At 42.0% G+C, this 16970-nt stretch overlaps 1 protein-coding gene across 1 annotated transcript; it reads right to left on the minus strand.

Moving 5' to 3' along the window:
- Window positions 1-13380: 13380 nt before the first annotated feature.
- Window positions 13381-15484, minus strand: LOC128232510 (leucine-rich repeat-containing protein 24-like). The gene is made up of 2 exons (XM_052946094.1): window positions 14481-15484; window positions 13381-13891 (listed from the first exon to the last, which is right to left on the minus strand). Exons 1-2 carry the CDS (start codon window positions 15267-15269, stop codon window positions 13436-13438), a joined length of 1245 nt encoding a protein of 414 aa, XP_052802054.1. The 5' UTR covers window positions 15270-15484; the 3' UTR covers window positions 13381-13435.
- Between the last annotated feature and the right edge of the window lie 1486 nt (window positions 15485-16970).

Consider the following 16970-nt stretch of genomic DNA (forward strand, 5'->3'; position numbering starts at 1 on the left):
TTCTCTCAGGGTCTTTGGAAGCAATGAAAATAATCGTACCGAGACATTTACATTCGAAGCGTTTTAGCAATGCTCATGAGATGACAGCTCAGAAAGTGCTGTTATTGTTAGACAAGATTGTATCAGTATGTCGAATAATACGTGATTTGTGAATATTGAAAATGCAGAAAGACTAACAAGAGGAATTGTTAAACTGTTATCAGGTGGTTTGTTTCAAACATGCACAGATAATTGCAGCAATGAACATGATAGGAAAAGACATTTATAAAATAGAGAACAGATATGGCTGGAAAAGCCTTACACTTCGGTGTATTACTTTTACGAATCATCACAATAAAATGGCACAAGTGACTTTGTTGTTTGCCTCGAGTAGCTTAAAGCTGCTCTCTCACAGATTGAACGTTTAAACAAAAAAAAAAATATTTTGTCCTGGAAAGAGCCAATTCATACAAAAAAAACATGAACACCAGTGATATATATAAGACTGTTGACAAAAAATCAGATCGCAGATTTTCATATTTAAGGTAAAAAAAATGATGTTTTTCTGCATTTTTCTCAAACTAATAGTAATGCTTTCAGCCATTATACATAAATTTCGAGCGAAATAGGAAAAGCTGCGATCTGATCTTTGGTCAGCAGTCTTATATCACTGGTTTGCATAGATTTACGCAGAAATTGGCTCATTCCAAAACAAAAAATAAAAAAGTAGTCAAAACAGTAATTCTGTGAGAGTGCAGCTTTAACATAAGATACCTTTTTACCATTTCCACATGACCTTTATGTGTAAGGGAAGAGTCAACTTCATGTTAGACACAAACCGAAAAAAGTGTTTTCTTATCTCAAACCCTACACGTTCTCTAAAGAAACGGAAGAAACAACATATATTTATGAACTTATTGTTAAGCAGAAAAATGAGGATTTTTTTCAAAGCAGAGTTGTGACTTATTATTACAATTATTGCAAAAAGCAAGAAAACAGTATTTAGTATATGAACGTAGTTCATTTTGCAGGACGTTATTCTTCTTTCCATGAAATAATAATTTTAACATGAAAAACTCGTGAAGCATTGGGCCATTTCTAGTAACAATGGGTGTTTGTTTTCACCAGATTCTGACAATACAATCATGTGTCGGTCCGTCTCTTCAGTGGTGGCAGGGGCTGACAATACAAGCATGTGTCGGTCCGTCTCTTAAGTGGGGGCGGGGCCTGGCAATACAAGCATGTGTCGGTCCGTCTCTTCAGTGGTAGAGGGGGCTGAAAATACAAGTATGTGTCGGTCCGTCTCTTCAGTGGTGGCAGGGGCTGATAACACAAGCATATGTCGGTCCGTCTCTTAAGCGGGGACGGGGCCTGGCAATACAAGCATGTGTCGGTCCGTCTCTTCAGTGGTGGCAGGGGCTGATAACACAAGCATATGTCGGTCCGTCTCTTAAGTGGGGGCGGGGCCTGGCAAAACAAGCATGTGTCGGTCCGCCTCTTCAGTGGCGATGGGGGCTGGCAATACAAATCATGTGTCAGTCCTGCTCCTCAGTGGTAGAGGGGGCTGAAAATACAAGTATGTTTCGGTCCGTCTCTTCAGTGGTGGCTGGGGCTGACAATACAAGCATGTGTCGGTCCGTCTCGTCAGTGGTGGCAGGGGCTGACAATACAAGCATGTGTCAGTCTCTTCAGTGATGGCGGGGGTTGACAAAACAAACATGTGTCGGTCCGCCTCTTCGGTGGCGATGGGGGCTGGCAATACAATCATGTGTTGGTCCGACTTTTCAGTGGTGGTGGGGGCTGACAATACAAGCATGTGTCGGTCCGCCTGTTCAGTGGCGACGGGGGCTGACAATACAAGTACATGTATGTGTCAAAAGTCAAAACGGCTTTTCTGTGGTGGCGGGGGGTGACAAAACAAGCATGTGTCGGTCCGCCTCTTCGGTGGCGACGGGCGCTGACAAAACAATTATGTGTCGGTCCGTCTCTTCAGTGGCGACGGGGGCTAACAATACAATCATGTTTCGGTCTGGCTCTTCAGCGGAGGCGGGGGCTGTCAATACATTCATGTGTCGGCCCGGCTTTTCAGCGGAGGCGGGGGCTGTCAATACATTCATATGTCGGTCCGGCTCTTCAGCGGAGGGGGGGGGGGGCTAACAATACATTCATGTGTCGGTCCGGCTTTTCAGCGGAGGCGGGGGCTGTCAATACATTCATGTGTCGGTCCGGCTTTTCAGCGGAGGCGGGGCTGTCAATACAATCATGTGTTGGTCCGTCTCTAAAGCGGTGGCAGGGGCTGACAATACAAGCATGTGTCGGCCCGGCTCTTCAGTGGTAGCGCGAGCAAACAATACAAGCATGTGTCGGTCCGCTTCTTCTGTGGCGACGGTGGCTGCCAACACAAGCATGTGTCGTCCCGGCTCTTCAGTGGTGGCAGGGGCTGACAATACAAGCATGTGTCGGAACGTCTCTTCAGTGGTCGCAGGGACTGACAATAAATTATGTATCCGTCGGCCTCTCCAACGGTGGCTGACAATACAAACATGTGTCAGTTTGGCTCTTCAGTGGTGGCAGGGGCTGACAATAAAAGCATGTGGCGGGCCGACTCTTCAGTGGTGGCACGGGCTGACAATACAATCATGCGTTGGTCCGGCTCTTCAGTGGTGGCGGGGGCTGACAATACAAGCATTTTCGTTCCGTCCCTTCAGTGGAGACGGGGGCTGGCACTACAATCATGTGTCGGTCCGCCTCTTAAGTGGTGGCGGGGGCTGACAATACACGCATGTGTCGGTCCGGCCCTTCAGTGGTGGCAATGACTGACAATACGAGCATGTGTCGGTCCGTCTCTTCAGTGGTGGCAGGGGCTGACAATACAAGCATATGTCGGTCCGTCTCTTCAGTGATGGCGGGGCATGGCAATTCAAGCATGTGTTGGTCCGCCTCTTCAGTGGCGATGGAGGCTGGCAATACAAATCATGTGTCGGTCCGCCTCTTCAGTGGCGATGGGGGCTGGCAATACAACCATGTGTCAGTCCTGCTCTTCAGTGGAAGAGGGGGCAGACAATACAATCATGTGTCGGTCCGGCTCTTCAGTGGTGGCTGGGGCTGACAATACAACACTGTGTCGGTCCGGTTGTTCAGTGGTGGCGGCGGTTTACAATACAATTATGTGTCAGTCCTGCTCTTCAGTGGTAGAGGGGAAAGACAATACAATCATGTGTTGGTCCGGCCCTTCAGTGGTGACGGGGAATGACAATACAAGTATGCTTCGGTCCGTCTCTTCAGTGGTGGCAGGGGCTGACAATGAAAGCATGTGTCGGTCCGTCTCTTCAGTGGTGGCGGGGGCCGACAATACAAGCGTGTGTCGCCCCGGCTCTTCAGTGGTGGCAGGGGCTGACAATACAAGCATGTGTCGGTACGTCTCTTCAGTAGCGATTTCCTACGTTACGCCACCGTCGGTGCATCTCTGACGTCATTGCGTCACCGTTTCCATTCGCCCACACGGATATTTTATACTCTAAAATGCAGCGAAAAATGCCTAAAACTGGGGTATGCGGTGTCGAAGATATCTCAGCATCCCTGCACTTGCCGTGGCTGGGACCAGTTTTGCCATTTAAGGGATGCTCTTCCTTACAAGATGCACATGTCAGTGTGCCCTGGATGATATTTGATCACCGGTCTCCAACGCGTCAAAGTATGACCAAATTCGCGACATTTCGTACATTTCAACGTGCCTCAACCTACCTTGTAAGGGGACGCAAATCTCGACGATATCTCCGGAACCACAAATGAAAGGAGGTCCGTATTTGTCTTGAAATTTAGCTCTCTCGATTACTTACGTTACGCCACCATCGGTGCATCTATGACGTAATTGCGTCACCGTTTCCATTCGCCTACACGGATATTTTATACTCTAAAATGCAGCGAAAAATGCCTAAAACTGGGATATGCGGTGTCGAAGATATCTCAGCATCCCTGCACTTGCCGCGGCTGGGACCAGTTTTGTCATTTAGGGGACGCTCTACCCTACAAGATGCACCTGTCGTGGTGCCCGGGATGATATTTGGTCACCGGTTTCCAGCGCGTCAAAGTATCACCAAATTCGCGACATTTCGTACTTTTCAACGTGCCCAAACCTACCTTGTAAGGGACGCAAATCTCGACGATATCTCCGGAACCACAAATAATAGAAGGTCCGTAATTGTCTTGAAATATAACTCTCTCAGTTTCCTGATTTCCTACGTTACGCCACCGTCGGCCCATGTCTGACGTCATTGCGTCACCGTTTCCATTCGCATACAAGGCTATTTTATACTCTAAAATGCAGCGAAAAATGCCAAACACTTTGGTATGCGGTGTCGATGATATTTCAGCATCCCTGCACTTGCCGCGGCTGTGACTAGTTTTGCCATTTAGGAGACGCTCTACCCTACAAGATGCACCTGTCGGGGTACTCGGGATGATATTGAGTCACCGGTTTCCAACGCGTCAAAGTATGACCAAATTCGCGACATTTCGTACTTTTCAACGTGCGCGAATCTACCTTGTAAGGGGACGCACATCTCGAAGATATCTCCGGAACCACAAATGATAGTGGGTCTGTACTGGTCTTGAAATTTAGCTCTCTCGAATTTCAACGTTACGCCACCGTCGGCGCATCTCTGACGTCATTGTGTCACCGTTTCCATTTGCCTACACGGATATTTTATACAATAAAATTCAGCGAAAAATGCCCAAAACTGGGGTATGCGGTGTCGAAGATATCTCAGCATCCCTGCATTTGCCGCGGTTGGGACCAGTTTTGCCATTTAGGGGATGCTCTACGCTACAAGATGCACCTGTCGGGATTCCCGGGATGATTTTTGATCATAGAATGCAGCGAAAATGCCTAAAACTTGGTTGGGCGATGTCGAAGATATCTCAGCATCCCTGCATAAAATGCAGCGAAAAATGCCAAAAACTGGGGTATGCGGTGTCGAAGATATCTCAGCATCCCTGCATTTGCCGCGGCTGGGACCAGTTTTGACATTCATGGGATACACTACCCTACAAGATGCACCTGTCGGGGTGCCCGGGATGATATTTGGTCACCGGTCTCCAGCGCGTCAAAGTATCACCAAATTCGCGACATTTCGTACATTTCAACCTGCCCCAACCTATCTTGTAAGGGGACGCAAATCTGGACGATATCTCCGGAACCACAAATAATAGGAGATCCATACTGGTCTTGAAATTAAGCTCTCTCGATTTCATGATTTTCTACGTTACGCCACCGTCGGCGCATCTCTGACGTAATTGCGCCACCGTTTCCATTCGCCTACACGGCTGTTTTATACTCTAAAATGCAGCGAAAAATGCCTAAAACTGGGGTATGCCATGTCGAAGATATCTCAGCATCCCTGCACTTGCCGCGGCTGTGATAAGCTTTTCCATTTAGGGGACGCTCTTTCCTACAAGATGCACCTGTCGGCGTGCCCGGGAAGGTATTTGGTCATCGGTCTCCAACGCGTCAAAATATGACCAATTTCGCGACATTTCGTACTTTTCAACGTGCCCCAACCTACCTAGTAAGGGGACGCAAATCTCGACGATATCTCCGGAACCACAAATGAAAGGAGGTCCGTACTGGTCTTAAAATTAACCTCTCTCGATTACCTACGTTACGCCACCGTCGGTGCATCTCTGACGTCATTGCGTCACCGTTTCCATTCGCCTACAAAACTATTTTATACTCTAAAATGCAGCGAAAAATGCCTAAAACTGGGTGGGCGGTGTCGAAGATATCTCAGCATTCCTGCATTTGCCGTGGCTGGGACCAGTTTGGCCATTTAGGGGATGCTCTACCTTACAAGATGCACCTGTCGGTGTGCCCGGGATGATATTTGATCACCGGTTTCCAACGCGTCAAAGTATGACCGAATTCGCGACATTTCGTACTTTTCCACGTGCCCCAACCTACCTTGTAAGGGGACGCAAATTTCGACGATATCTCCGGAACCACAAATGATAGGAGGTCCGTATTTATCTTGAAATTTAGCTCTCTCGATTTCCTGATTTTCTACGTTACGCCACCGTCGGCGCATCTCTGACGTTATTGCGTCACCGTTTCCATTCGCCTTCACGGCTGTTTTAAACTCTAAAATGCAGCGAAAAATGCCTAAAACTGGGGTGTGCGGTGTCGAAGATATCTCAGCATACTTGCACTTGCCGCGGCTGGGACTAGTTTCGCTCATTAGGGGACGCTCTAACCTACAAGGTGCACCTGTCAGGGTTCCCGGGTTGATATTTGGTCACCGGTTTCTAACGCGTCAAAGTATGACCGAATTCGCGACATTTCGTACTTTTCAACGTGCCCGAACCTACATTGTAAGGGGACGCAAATCTCGACGATATATCCGGAACCACAAATAATATGAGGTCGGTACTGGTCTTGAAATTCATCACTCTCGATTTCCTACGTTACACCACCGTTGGTGCATCTCTGACGTCATTGCGTCACCGTTTCCATTCGCGTACAAGGCTATTTTATATTCTAAAATGAAGCGAAAAATGCCTAAAACTGGGGTGGACGGTGTCGATAATATCTCAGCGTCCCTGCACTTGCCGCGGCTGGGACCAGTTTTGCCATTTAAGGGACGCTTTACCGTACAAGATGCAACTGTCGGGGTGCCGGGATGATATATGGTCACCGGTTTCCAACGCGTCCAAGTATGACTGAATTCGCGACACTTCGTACTTTTCAACGTGCCCCAACCTTTCTTGTAAGGGGACGCAAATCTCGAAGATATATCCGGAACCACAAATGATAGGAGGTCCGTAATGGTCTTGAAATTTAGGACTCGCGATTTCCTACGTTACGCCACCGTTTGTGCATCTCTGACTTCATTGCGTCACCGTTTCCATTCGCGTACAAGGCTATTTTATACTCTAAAATGAAGCGAAAAATGCCTAAACCTGGGGTGGGCAGTGTCAAAGATATCTCAGCATTCCTGCACTTGCCGCGGCTTGGACCAGTTTTGTCATTTAGGGGATGGGATGCTCTACCCTACAAGATGCACCTATCGGGTGTCCGGGATGATATTTGGTCACCGGTTTCCAACGCGTCAAGGTTTGACCACAATCGCGACATTTCGTACTTTTCAACGTGCCCGAACCCACCTTGTAAGGGGACGCAAATCTCGACGATTTCTCCGGAACCATTATAGGAATTAAATTATAGGAGGTCCGTACTGGTCTTGAAATTTAGCACTCTCGATTGTCTAAGTTACTTTAACGTCGGTGCATCTCTGACGTCATTGCGTCACCGTTCCCATTCGCATACAAGGCTATTTTATACTCTTAAATGCAGGGAAAATGCTTAAAACTGTGGTGGGCGGTATCGAAGATATCTCAGCACCCCTGCACTTGCCGCGGCTGGGACCAGTTTTGCTATTTAGGGGACGCTCTACCCTACAAGATGCATCTGTCGTGGTGCCAGGGATGATATATTATAAAATCATATTAATATTCATTATAATATTGAGGCATTGCAGACATTGTGTTGCACAGAAATCAAAACATACTTAAGCATTTTAAATGTAATTCATGTGTATCTAAGAACAGGTATTTCCTGTTTGTTGATATTCTGATCTTTTGGTTTTGGGTTTCGCCACAAACGCTATGAAAAAATACATGTATTGTAAAAAAATCAGTAAATTAGAAGTCTGAAAAGTCCAACATTTTTTAAAAAAATCCGTTAACCAATTAATAAAAAAATATGGCCTTACTTACCTCTTCGCTGTTCACTGTAGTAGGAGGGGAAAGAAAATGAGACTAAAAATGGTGTAGGATCACGTAAAAACTGTGCATTTCACTAAATAGCATGAACACGGAAACCTGTGTTACATAAAAGGAACACAGAAAGTTTCATAGAGATCAATTACGTGTTGTTCATAATGCATGGATAACCTCTGTCTTACCCTATTATTTTATTTGCCAGAGTATGCTCCTTCCATCATTCACTTAGGGCGCTTTTGTTTGAAAAAATCCGGTTTGGGTTCAAGGTTTTGGTTTGACTAAAAATTCAACAATAAACTTGAACTGGTTTCCATTAAAAGAGGTAGTAAACAAACAGATGGTTTGGTATTAACAAGATGGCGACTGCTGAAATGTGGGGTGTTTTGGTGGAACTCATTTCATGTTCTGAAGATCATGGTACTTCAAGTTCTACAATTAATACAGTGTTAACGCAGCGGAGGTCCAACGCATTTCTTATGAACAACATGGCAGCTACAAGAATCGTTATGCGTGACAAGAAAGTTAGAGTGTCCGATTATGTAGTTACTGTTTTACCACGCTACAGTGTTGATGATTTCAAAGACAGGTTCCGCATTAGCAGAGAGACATTTGATAAGCTAGTAGTTTATATGACTCCGCATATGAGCCGTCAGCATCAGAAAATCAGCATTGAAACGAAACTTTTGGTATTCTTAAAGTATATTTCAACCCAGTTACACTATCAGGCTATTGCAGATATGTTTGGTATTTGTGAAACTTCTGTACACGACATTGTGCATGGTGTGTCACGACTCATTTCCTCTCATTTACTACATATGGTTGTAACATGGCCTTCAAGACGTGCACTTCAAACTATTGAGAATGGTTTTAAAGAAATGCAAGGTTTTCCTGGGATCATCGGAGCTGTCGATGGAAGCCACATCCCAATAAGAACACCCACAGAATATCCAGAAAATTAAATCAACAGGAAAGGTTTTCCATCTGTGATTTTACAAGCAGTTTGTGACCACAATATGAGATTCATCGACATCTACTGTGGTTGGCCTGGTTCCGTGCACGATGCACGCGTTTTAAGAAATTCTCCCCTTTGTGAGAAGGCCGATGACAACGCTGACGGTATGTTTCAACATGACACACATCTCCTCGGAGACGCTGCCTATCCGATAGCATCGTGGTTACTAGTGCCCTTTAAAGATTTCGGTAACTTGAACAAAGCACAAAAAAGTATACAACTTTAAACACAGTTCGACAAGAATGGTCAAGCCTTTACAAAGGGGTACAACCCAACACAAGACTATTGGAGCTGACATGGTTACCTCCCTTCTCAATTAGTTATATACACTTGTTCTCAATATCGAAAGTAGCGAACCTAATATTTTTGAATTAAAAACGTCGTACATGAACATGATCAATAAGGAAGACCTTTACCCTCTGTTTATTTCATGAGCAGAGTAATTTCTTTCCCTATATGAAGTACTTAGTGAAGTGAACTATGCGATGGATTACATGAGCAGTTATGTGAATAATACATCAGTGCCACATTTCTTGTTGAATGCAATGTTTTAGTCAAGTTAATGTTTCGAGTTTATATTAGATGCAATGTATGATGATACAATTACAATATGAAATGAAATCATGATATGATATTGTTTTGACTGAGGTACAATGTAGTATGGTAATGTAAGTACATATATAGTACAATGTGTATATGTATTCATGACTTTAATGGCAATGGCACCTGGCAGTTGTGTAATAGTCTGCTGATATGTCTACTTTGAGGTCTCAAATCAGTGTGGTATCATGTTTGTACTTCCTTCTTAACATGGTATAAATACAATATAACAGAGTAAAATGACTTGTGTTGGTAAGGTATGAAAAATTATATTCACTCTAATAAAAATACAATTATTTGAATGTCATACTTGTGCAGTATTTATCTAATGTTAAAATACCACCAATTAAATATAAACATGATATGGGTATAGTGTTCAGAACTTTGGTAAAGTTAACAACGTGATTAGGGACATCGTTGTTAACTTTTAAACGGGAAATATTTGAAGATGTGCTCACATAGATAACGTTTAGCTACAACCAAGTACAGCTGAAAAAGGATATTACAATTTTATTCCAGCCTATTTCATACACAGTATTCCATACGTCAGCGCTAAATATATTATCTATAATCTTATTTTTTGCTAGTACACATAGTATGAAATATGCATAAGATGATTTAACATCTAATTGGTATTATGTAGAAAACGTACGTTTAAAGACAAATATTGTGAAATAATCAAAAAGTTTTCAATGATTTGACTTTTAGGTTGTTGTTACAACACTTCCAATTTAGAGGCTACATGTAATGTATAGTCACTGTTAACACTTTTTGTCATTTCAGAGTTGTTTCTAGTTCTTTAATAATTGTTACACCTAGGTTCGTTAAACAAACAAATGTCCAGAGAGAGAGATGAACAAAAGCAGTTAGTAGACACTGGTTTGATTGATCCTCCCTGCTCTCATATGATCATTGTGCAGTTCCCTGAAAAGGATTGAAATAAACAAAGACCGGTGAAGGCAGCTTGCATTTTTTTCAGGTAAACTTATCGCTTCCGCCATACAAGAAATTGTGTAAATCGAGGCAAAACTTGATTGATTCATCTGGCGCTCTGACTATTTTATGCACTGAAAAATGCTATTAATATGCTAACAATTTTCAGTACTAATAGTTTCATAGCCCTTAAACCTTGATAAGCGGAAAGCAAGGAAACACTTGTGGGCATAACCATGAAAGATGTAATGAAAAAAATATTTCATTTCTGTTTCTGGAATAACTTCTCGCACGATTCAAACACTATTCCTAAAGGTTACATGCAAAGTCATAAACTACATCAGAATGAGGTTCTACCAGGTATTGATACAGTGAAGCTGCTGGGTATTTTAGGTTTTCCGTCTGTCCTTGTCAAATGGAAGATGTTCTGCATAACACCATTAAAAACAAAGTACTTGTTCCTGGGGCTGAGATAGTTACCTCCATGAGTACCATCATTATGGTCAGCAATTCTTCTGTTGAATTGTTCTTCATTTGAGTCCGACTGATTAAAACAGTATGCATGGCCATATGTCTCTGAATTATAAGTACCTGGTTGCGAAACTGCTTTTTCTGAATTATTGTAACTTACATCTACTGACCTATTGTTTAGATATTAAAGGAAAAGTTTAATATAATCTGGAATAAGATTACCGTTGCTTAAAATAGACATACCAATCAAATTATGGAGTTCAGGTGCATACTTTCTCATTTCAGTCATGCCAGAATTAAACCTTATTTTGGGTGCAAACTCAATGTAATAACAATCATTTATTACCTGACCAAAGTACTGACAATATCTTGCTGGCAGAAGACTTGTGACTGAATCATAAGTACAAAGGGAAAAGCTGCCTTTTTCAAATAAGATATTTTGATTTGAAAAGAAGAAATGATGCTTTTACCTCATCAGCACTTTTGTCGTAATCATCATCATCGCCAATCATTTCTCCCTATAGTTTTCTAGCAAGGGAATCTGAATTGTTTGAACTGGCATCAAATCAGCTTTATTAATATCTCTTACGTTTTGTAGAGGAAACATCTGTCCATGCGTCTATGTGATGTGCTTTGAACTGGAATTGAAGAATTTGGATTACTTCTTCAAACATGGCATGTCTGAACCCAACACCAATATTTATGCAAAAGGCTACAGAAACAAGCTCAGTAGCAAAACGTTTAAACATAAACACAACCCTAGTGCCTAGTTGGCTTCTAACTACATATCTCACAAGGCTGTTTGAAGTCAATCTTCATATTGCTTGTCCAGCTAAACCACCACTTAATAAACTACTAGCGTCTATGACCTTTGTATTTAGGTGACGAAATCGTAGAATGTATTCTTTACCTGACAAATTCCTGAAAATGTACAGCCTATATTACTTATAACCATTTAAACAAACTCCCATCCAATTTGATAACCAGCTGTGGTTCTGTGGAAAGAACGTGAAGACATTCTTCCTTACCCTCCTTGCCATGTTACCCTTCATGGATTTACCATAATATAACAAAGCCTACTACAAATAAATTGAAATAATACATTTATTAGCTGCTCCTGTGTAAACAGTCAATAGTACTGGACCCTCCTTCAAAGTCTTACCCTGATTGTTCGCATGTAGCCACCCAGCACTGCAATCACAATTACCTTTGGGAACAGATGGAGAGGGTTCTACCTGAAACTCACATCAGTTTGCATCTCTCTGATGATCAGCAGTTGACCAGATGTTCACGATTACAGGTATTATGCCTCAACTTACTGCTTCCTCGCTCACAGGGAGGTTAAGTGCTTCTTGCAGGAAAATTCCGAATGCCTGTTGTTTCTTCTTCAAAATACAGAAAATTACTTCTTCTACCACTACCACTTGTATTAGTACTTATTTGACATTCTAACGTTTCAATGTCATCACGATCATCAGTAAACTTTACCACTGGAGTTATTGTAACCATGTCACTGGCTAAAAACTATCTATTACCAGCATTATCTTCATCCTCAAGAAGATCACGATAGTGCTCGGATTATGATTCCAGAACAGACAGCTGTTTACAAACCTTTGACGAGCAATTTGCCAACATATAACTTATGACCTTTTCGAGCCTGGCATTGGCCACCGTCACAAGTACTATGTAGGTTTACTTTATTTTATGAAAGGTTAACCTTCCCATAACTGGCATGCAGTCTTCACCAGCTAAAACATACTATTTCCGCAAGTCCTTACCTTTGTACATTTCTTGTTGAACAAACATGTTTGACCCGTCATTTCCTTTGCCTTTTTGGGGGAGATACAGACCAACCATCTCTTTCACAAACCTACAATGTATGCATGTAACACAATATACCTGGACATTTAAAACCTCACGCTCGTTTTCCAATTGATTACAATCAAGGACATTCAACCGAGTTTTAAATATGCTGCAGGAATAGTAATAATTGGAGCCTTATTCTGGTTGATATTAAACTTGGTGAACAAAATCGTTGAACTTCTAAGAACCATCGTTTTCACTGTAGTTGTTTAAACAACAAATGAGATTGTCAACCTCAGTCTGTGCAATGACAAACTTTCCATGTTCAGACTTAAGTCAACTTTCATAAACTAAATTGTGTTGAAAACACTGATTCCGATGTTGATTATGAATTGCCTACCTCGGGGTTTTCGGAGTTTGGGTCATTTAAATTGTACATTTTCTGAAACTTTATTGTATTCTGAGAAGAATGCAAGATGTTTGGAGACAATTGGTTAAACAATAAGTTAGTAACGAGCTTTACGAAAATACCATCGTCCGTACCTGGGTCTAAACATCTCATCCTATAATTAGAATAGGTATTTGGGGCGATTTTTTTCTTGGAATTTTCGGTTGATATTTAGGGTTTTGTGATAGATTATCATGTTTCAATTAATTTTGTCCTGATATTTTTACTGATTCTTTTAAAAAGGGGGTGTGGCAAAATGGTGGGTCAAGTCAACACAACTGCTGCCTGTGATTGATTAAGAGAAGTCCCCTTACGACCAATCGGAATGGGTTATGGGGACTCTGGGATGAAATCGAAGTTTAAACAACAAACACATTTATTTTCTAATGCATCGAAATTCGGTATGAGCCTAATTAACGCTTGCACACGAAGTCACTCGGCTTGAGTTGGTCCCAAGCCTTCCCGGCCAATGGTGGAGGGGAGGCGCACGTGATGAGATGGGGATCCTGGATGGCGTATCGCGCGTGGTCCACGGCTGACCGTAGCCATCGTAAGTGGCAGTCGCAGTTCCAGGGGTTTCCGTCAATGTAGACGGTAGAAAGTTGCGGGAGACGGTCCGAGTCGAGCGCTTCTGAACTGAGGGTCGTAACATTGTTATCGGACATCCAAAGGGCGTTCAGTGACTTTAACGGGTACAGTGCCCCCGGCTCCAGCTTGCTTATTTGATTAAGATCTAGGTATATGGTTTGTAGTCCAGACAGCCCAGTGAACGTATTGTTCGTTATTGTGGACGATATCATGTCCTGCATGAAGTCTACAATGGTTACATTTGGTAGTCCGTAGAACGCATAATCCTCTATTGTCGTCACCTAGAAAGAGATACCATGCAATGCATCAACTCCACATAGCGAAAACTTCACTCCACTTAGTAAATTGAATATTTTTGATAAAATGTCAACATTTTGCGTTGAAAAATACATTAGAAATAATCATGAAGCAAATACTACTGATGTTTGATTTAAATATCTGTATTTAATGCCACTCTTATTCTTTAAGCGATATGATGTTGCAGTAATTTTGGGAAACTAAAGAAAAAAATCTGTGTCTTTCCCAAAAAATATCGTCGTCTGTCAGAACTCAGAACACATTTAAATTGCATACGTGTTCATGTGTGTTTCACCTAATAAACTAGTTGACAATGTAAACAATGATAAAATTGGTATGTAAATACAGCAATGCAATTAAAATCGCCATAACCTTACAGTTTGGCAGTTTAATTTCTTGCAAATGCAATGGCAAAAGAAGATTGAGTTTGCCATTTTAGTAAAGCGAACAATGTACCGATATTCTTATGTATTGAACATTATAAGTTACATCAAGAATCATGAGGATAATGTGTGTCGTCAAGTCGTCACGTTTTTCAAAACTGATACATGTACGTGTAAAAAAAGTACAAACCTGCCCCTGCCAGAACGCGAGCGTCTTGAGGTTGGGCAGTGACCGGAAGCCGTACGCGGGAAGTGTTGTGATTTGGTTCCCGACGTAATCCAGGTCCGTCATGGACGGCGGCAGGTCCCTTAGAGTGTGGCGCAGCTGGTTGAACCGCACGGAGAGCAGCTGCAGATTGGAGTTTTTCAGGAACACGTTTGGAGGGAAGCTCGAATCTGTGAGGTTGTTGAATGGGATGTACAACGTTTCTAATTGTTTCAATGGGTTAAATGTGCCCGGTTGAATGTTTTTTATAGTATTATATGACAAGTCGAGATACTGCAATAACCCGTATTTGAAAAAGCTATCACTGCGAAGTTCCGTCAAATGGTTATCTAGAAACCAAAGTGTAATCATCCTCGTAGACAAAAACGTAGGAATTGCATACAAATTGTTCCCTGACATGTCAATGGTGTCAAGCTTTGGAAGGTCCAGCGCCCCGTTGTCAACGCTATTCGCGAGCAGGCCGATGGAACTAAGATAGAGTTGTTGTAGGTTCACCAGCCCCGCCATGTCGCCAACGGAGATGTGGCCTATGGAGTTTCCGGACAGCTCCAGGAGCTGCGTGTCCGCTGGGATTCCACGGGGAACGGCGGTAATGCCCGTCCTGTTGCAGTAGACGGACTGTAGACCCTCGAAAAACAGGCATCGGCACGGCTGTGGGCACGGATGCGGTGATTGGTACGCTCCGTCGGATAAAGTTAGCAGCAACGTTAAAGTCAAAAGAAAGGAAATCGCATAACTAATTAAAGAACACATCTTCTGTGACCTCACAGATATAGTCTTCGTGTTCTCTTTGATAAAATATTATCAATGTTTTCGCATCTCTTTTTTCGCAAGCAAAATCCAGTATTCACGTGCATGCACTATTTTATCCAGTACTAATTGCTGCATAAGACACAGGGTGTACAATATATCAGATTACATATTTATTTCACATCAACTTATCAAAATTCAAGGTCAAAATGATATCACTTTGAGGTCAAGGCCTTCTGATTATCATTACTTCATATTTTAGTGATACTCTCAACCCTCAAACTCAACGTTAGTAACTAAACATTATTATACGACCATACACACTGATTGAACAAAACTCCCACCACAACTGTGTATTTCTTTAAAATGGGCAATCAAGATATATCTATTTTATCGACAGTCAAACAAGATAAAACCATGCTGAATTCAATAACATGTTACAAGATTCTATTCTGGTGCCCTATGTATTAGTTGTGTTATTGATAAGTAAGGGAAGTAGCCGCGTACGATAACATTCGGAGCTCCTCGGCCATTTTTATCGAAAACAACCTCGGATGTATTTGGACGGTTTACATACTCAAAAAAAGGTACGTTAAGTCCGCTGCAAGTAGATCGCGTAGTAATTTTATTTAGCAGTTAAACTTTATGACTTGACTCTTGGGAATCTTAATTATGTTCGCAATAATATACTTCACTGACACTCAATTTAAACTTTGATCAATAAATACAATTCTAAAACACTACATTTCATTAATGATATAATTCAAAATCTTACGAACTACTTCAACTGATGTACCGGCATACATCCGAGGTTGTTTTCGATAAAAATGGCCGAGGAGCTCCGAATGGTACGATAAGCGCTCGGTGCAATCGTAGGTTACATACCATCAGTTAAAATTTCTACTAGATTTAAAATACTTGTGTGCAAATCATTATCATTACTTCATATTTTGGTGATACTCTCAACCCTCAAACTTAACGTTCAATTGAACATAATAATACGACCATACAAACTGATTGAACAAAACATCCTAGGTTCTTCGTGTTATCTATGGGGCAGACGGATTGAACGTAGCTAGATATGCTATCCTTAAAACCTACGATAATGACGACAACGACAACTACGACACCACTTTGATGATATCATTGATAGTATTCTTGGGCTTCTAATTGTTGAATAAATACAGCTCATTTTTATTAGGGCAGATTTTGACAGGGGCAGGGAGGAATATAACTTTTTAAATTACATTTCGGCTCATGTGTGATAGTTTCATAAAAGCGGCCTGGTGTATATTTGATGATAAAGCGTAAATGCCAATAAATTGTGTACATAAAACCTGTATTTGCTATACCAGGCTTTTGAGAAAGTTTGTGTGCCAATGGATACGATGTGTTGCTCATTCATTGTAATTAAATAGGAAACGAATAGTGAAAGAAAATCAAATAACGAAACGTTTTATTCTGGCGCTCTGTTTTTAGTTTTGTGTGACAGGAACGCAGTATTTGATAAGTAAGGGAAGTAACCGCGTATGATAAACACTCTCTTCAATGGTAGGTTACATACCACCAGTTAAAATCCCTACTTGTGTAATATTATGATATATATTTTTCAAGTATTCTGGTTCGGTTGATCTAAAACATATATGTCTAAAACCCGCCTTGTCCCAATTCATCTCAAAACATTTTCTTTTCGATTATTAACGG

Source organism: Mya arenaria, chromosome 4 (genome assembly GCF_026914265.1).
Source record: "Mya arenaria isolate MELC-2E11 chromosome 4, ASM2691426v1".
In the NCBI taxonomy this organism is placed as follows: domain Eukaryota; kingdom Metazoa; phylum Mollusca; class Bivalvia; order Myida; family Myidae; genus Mya; species Mya arenaria.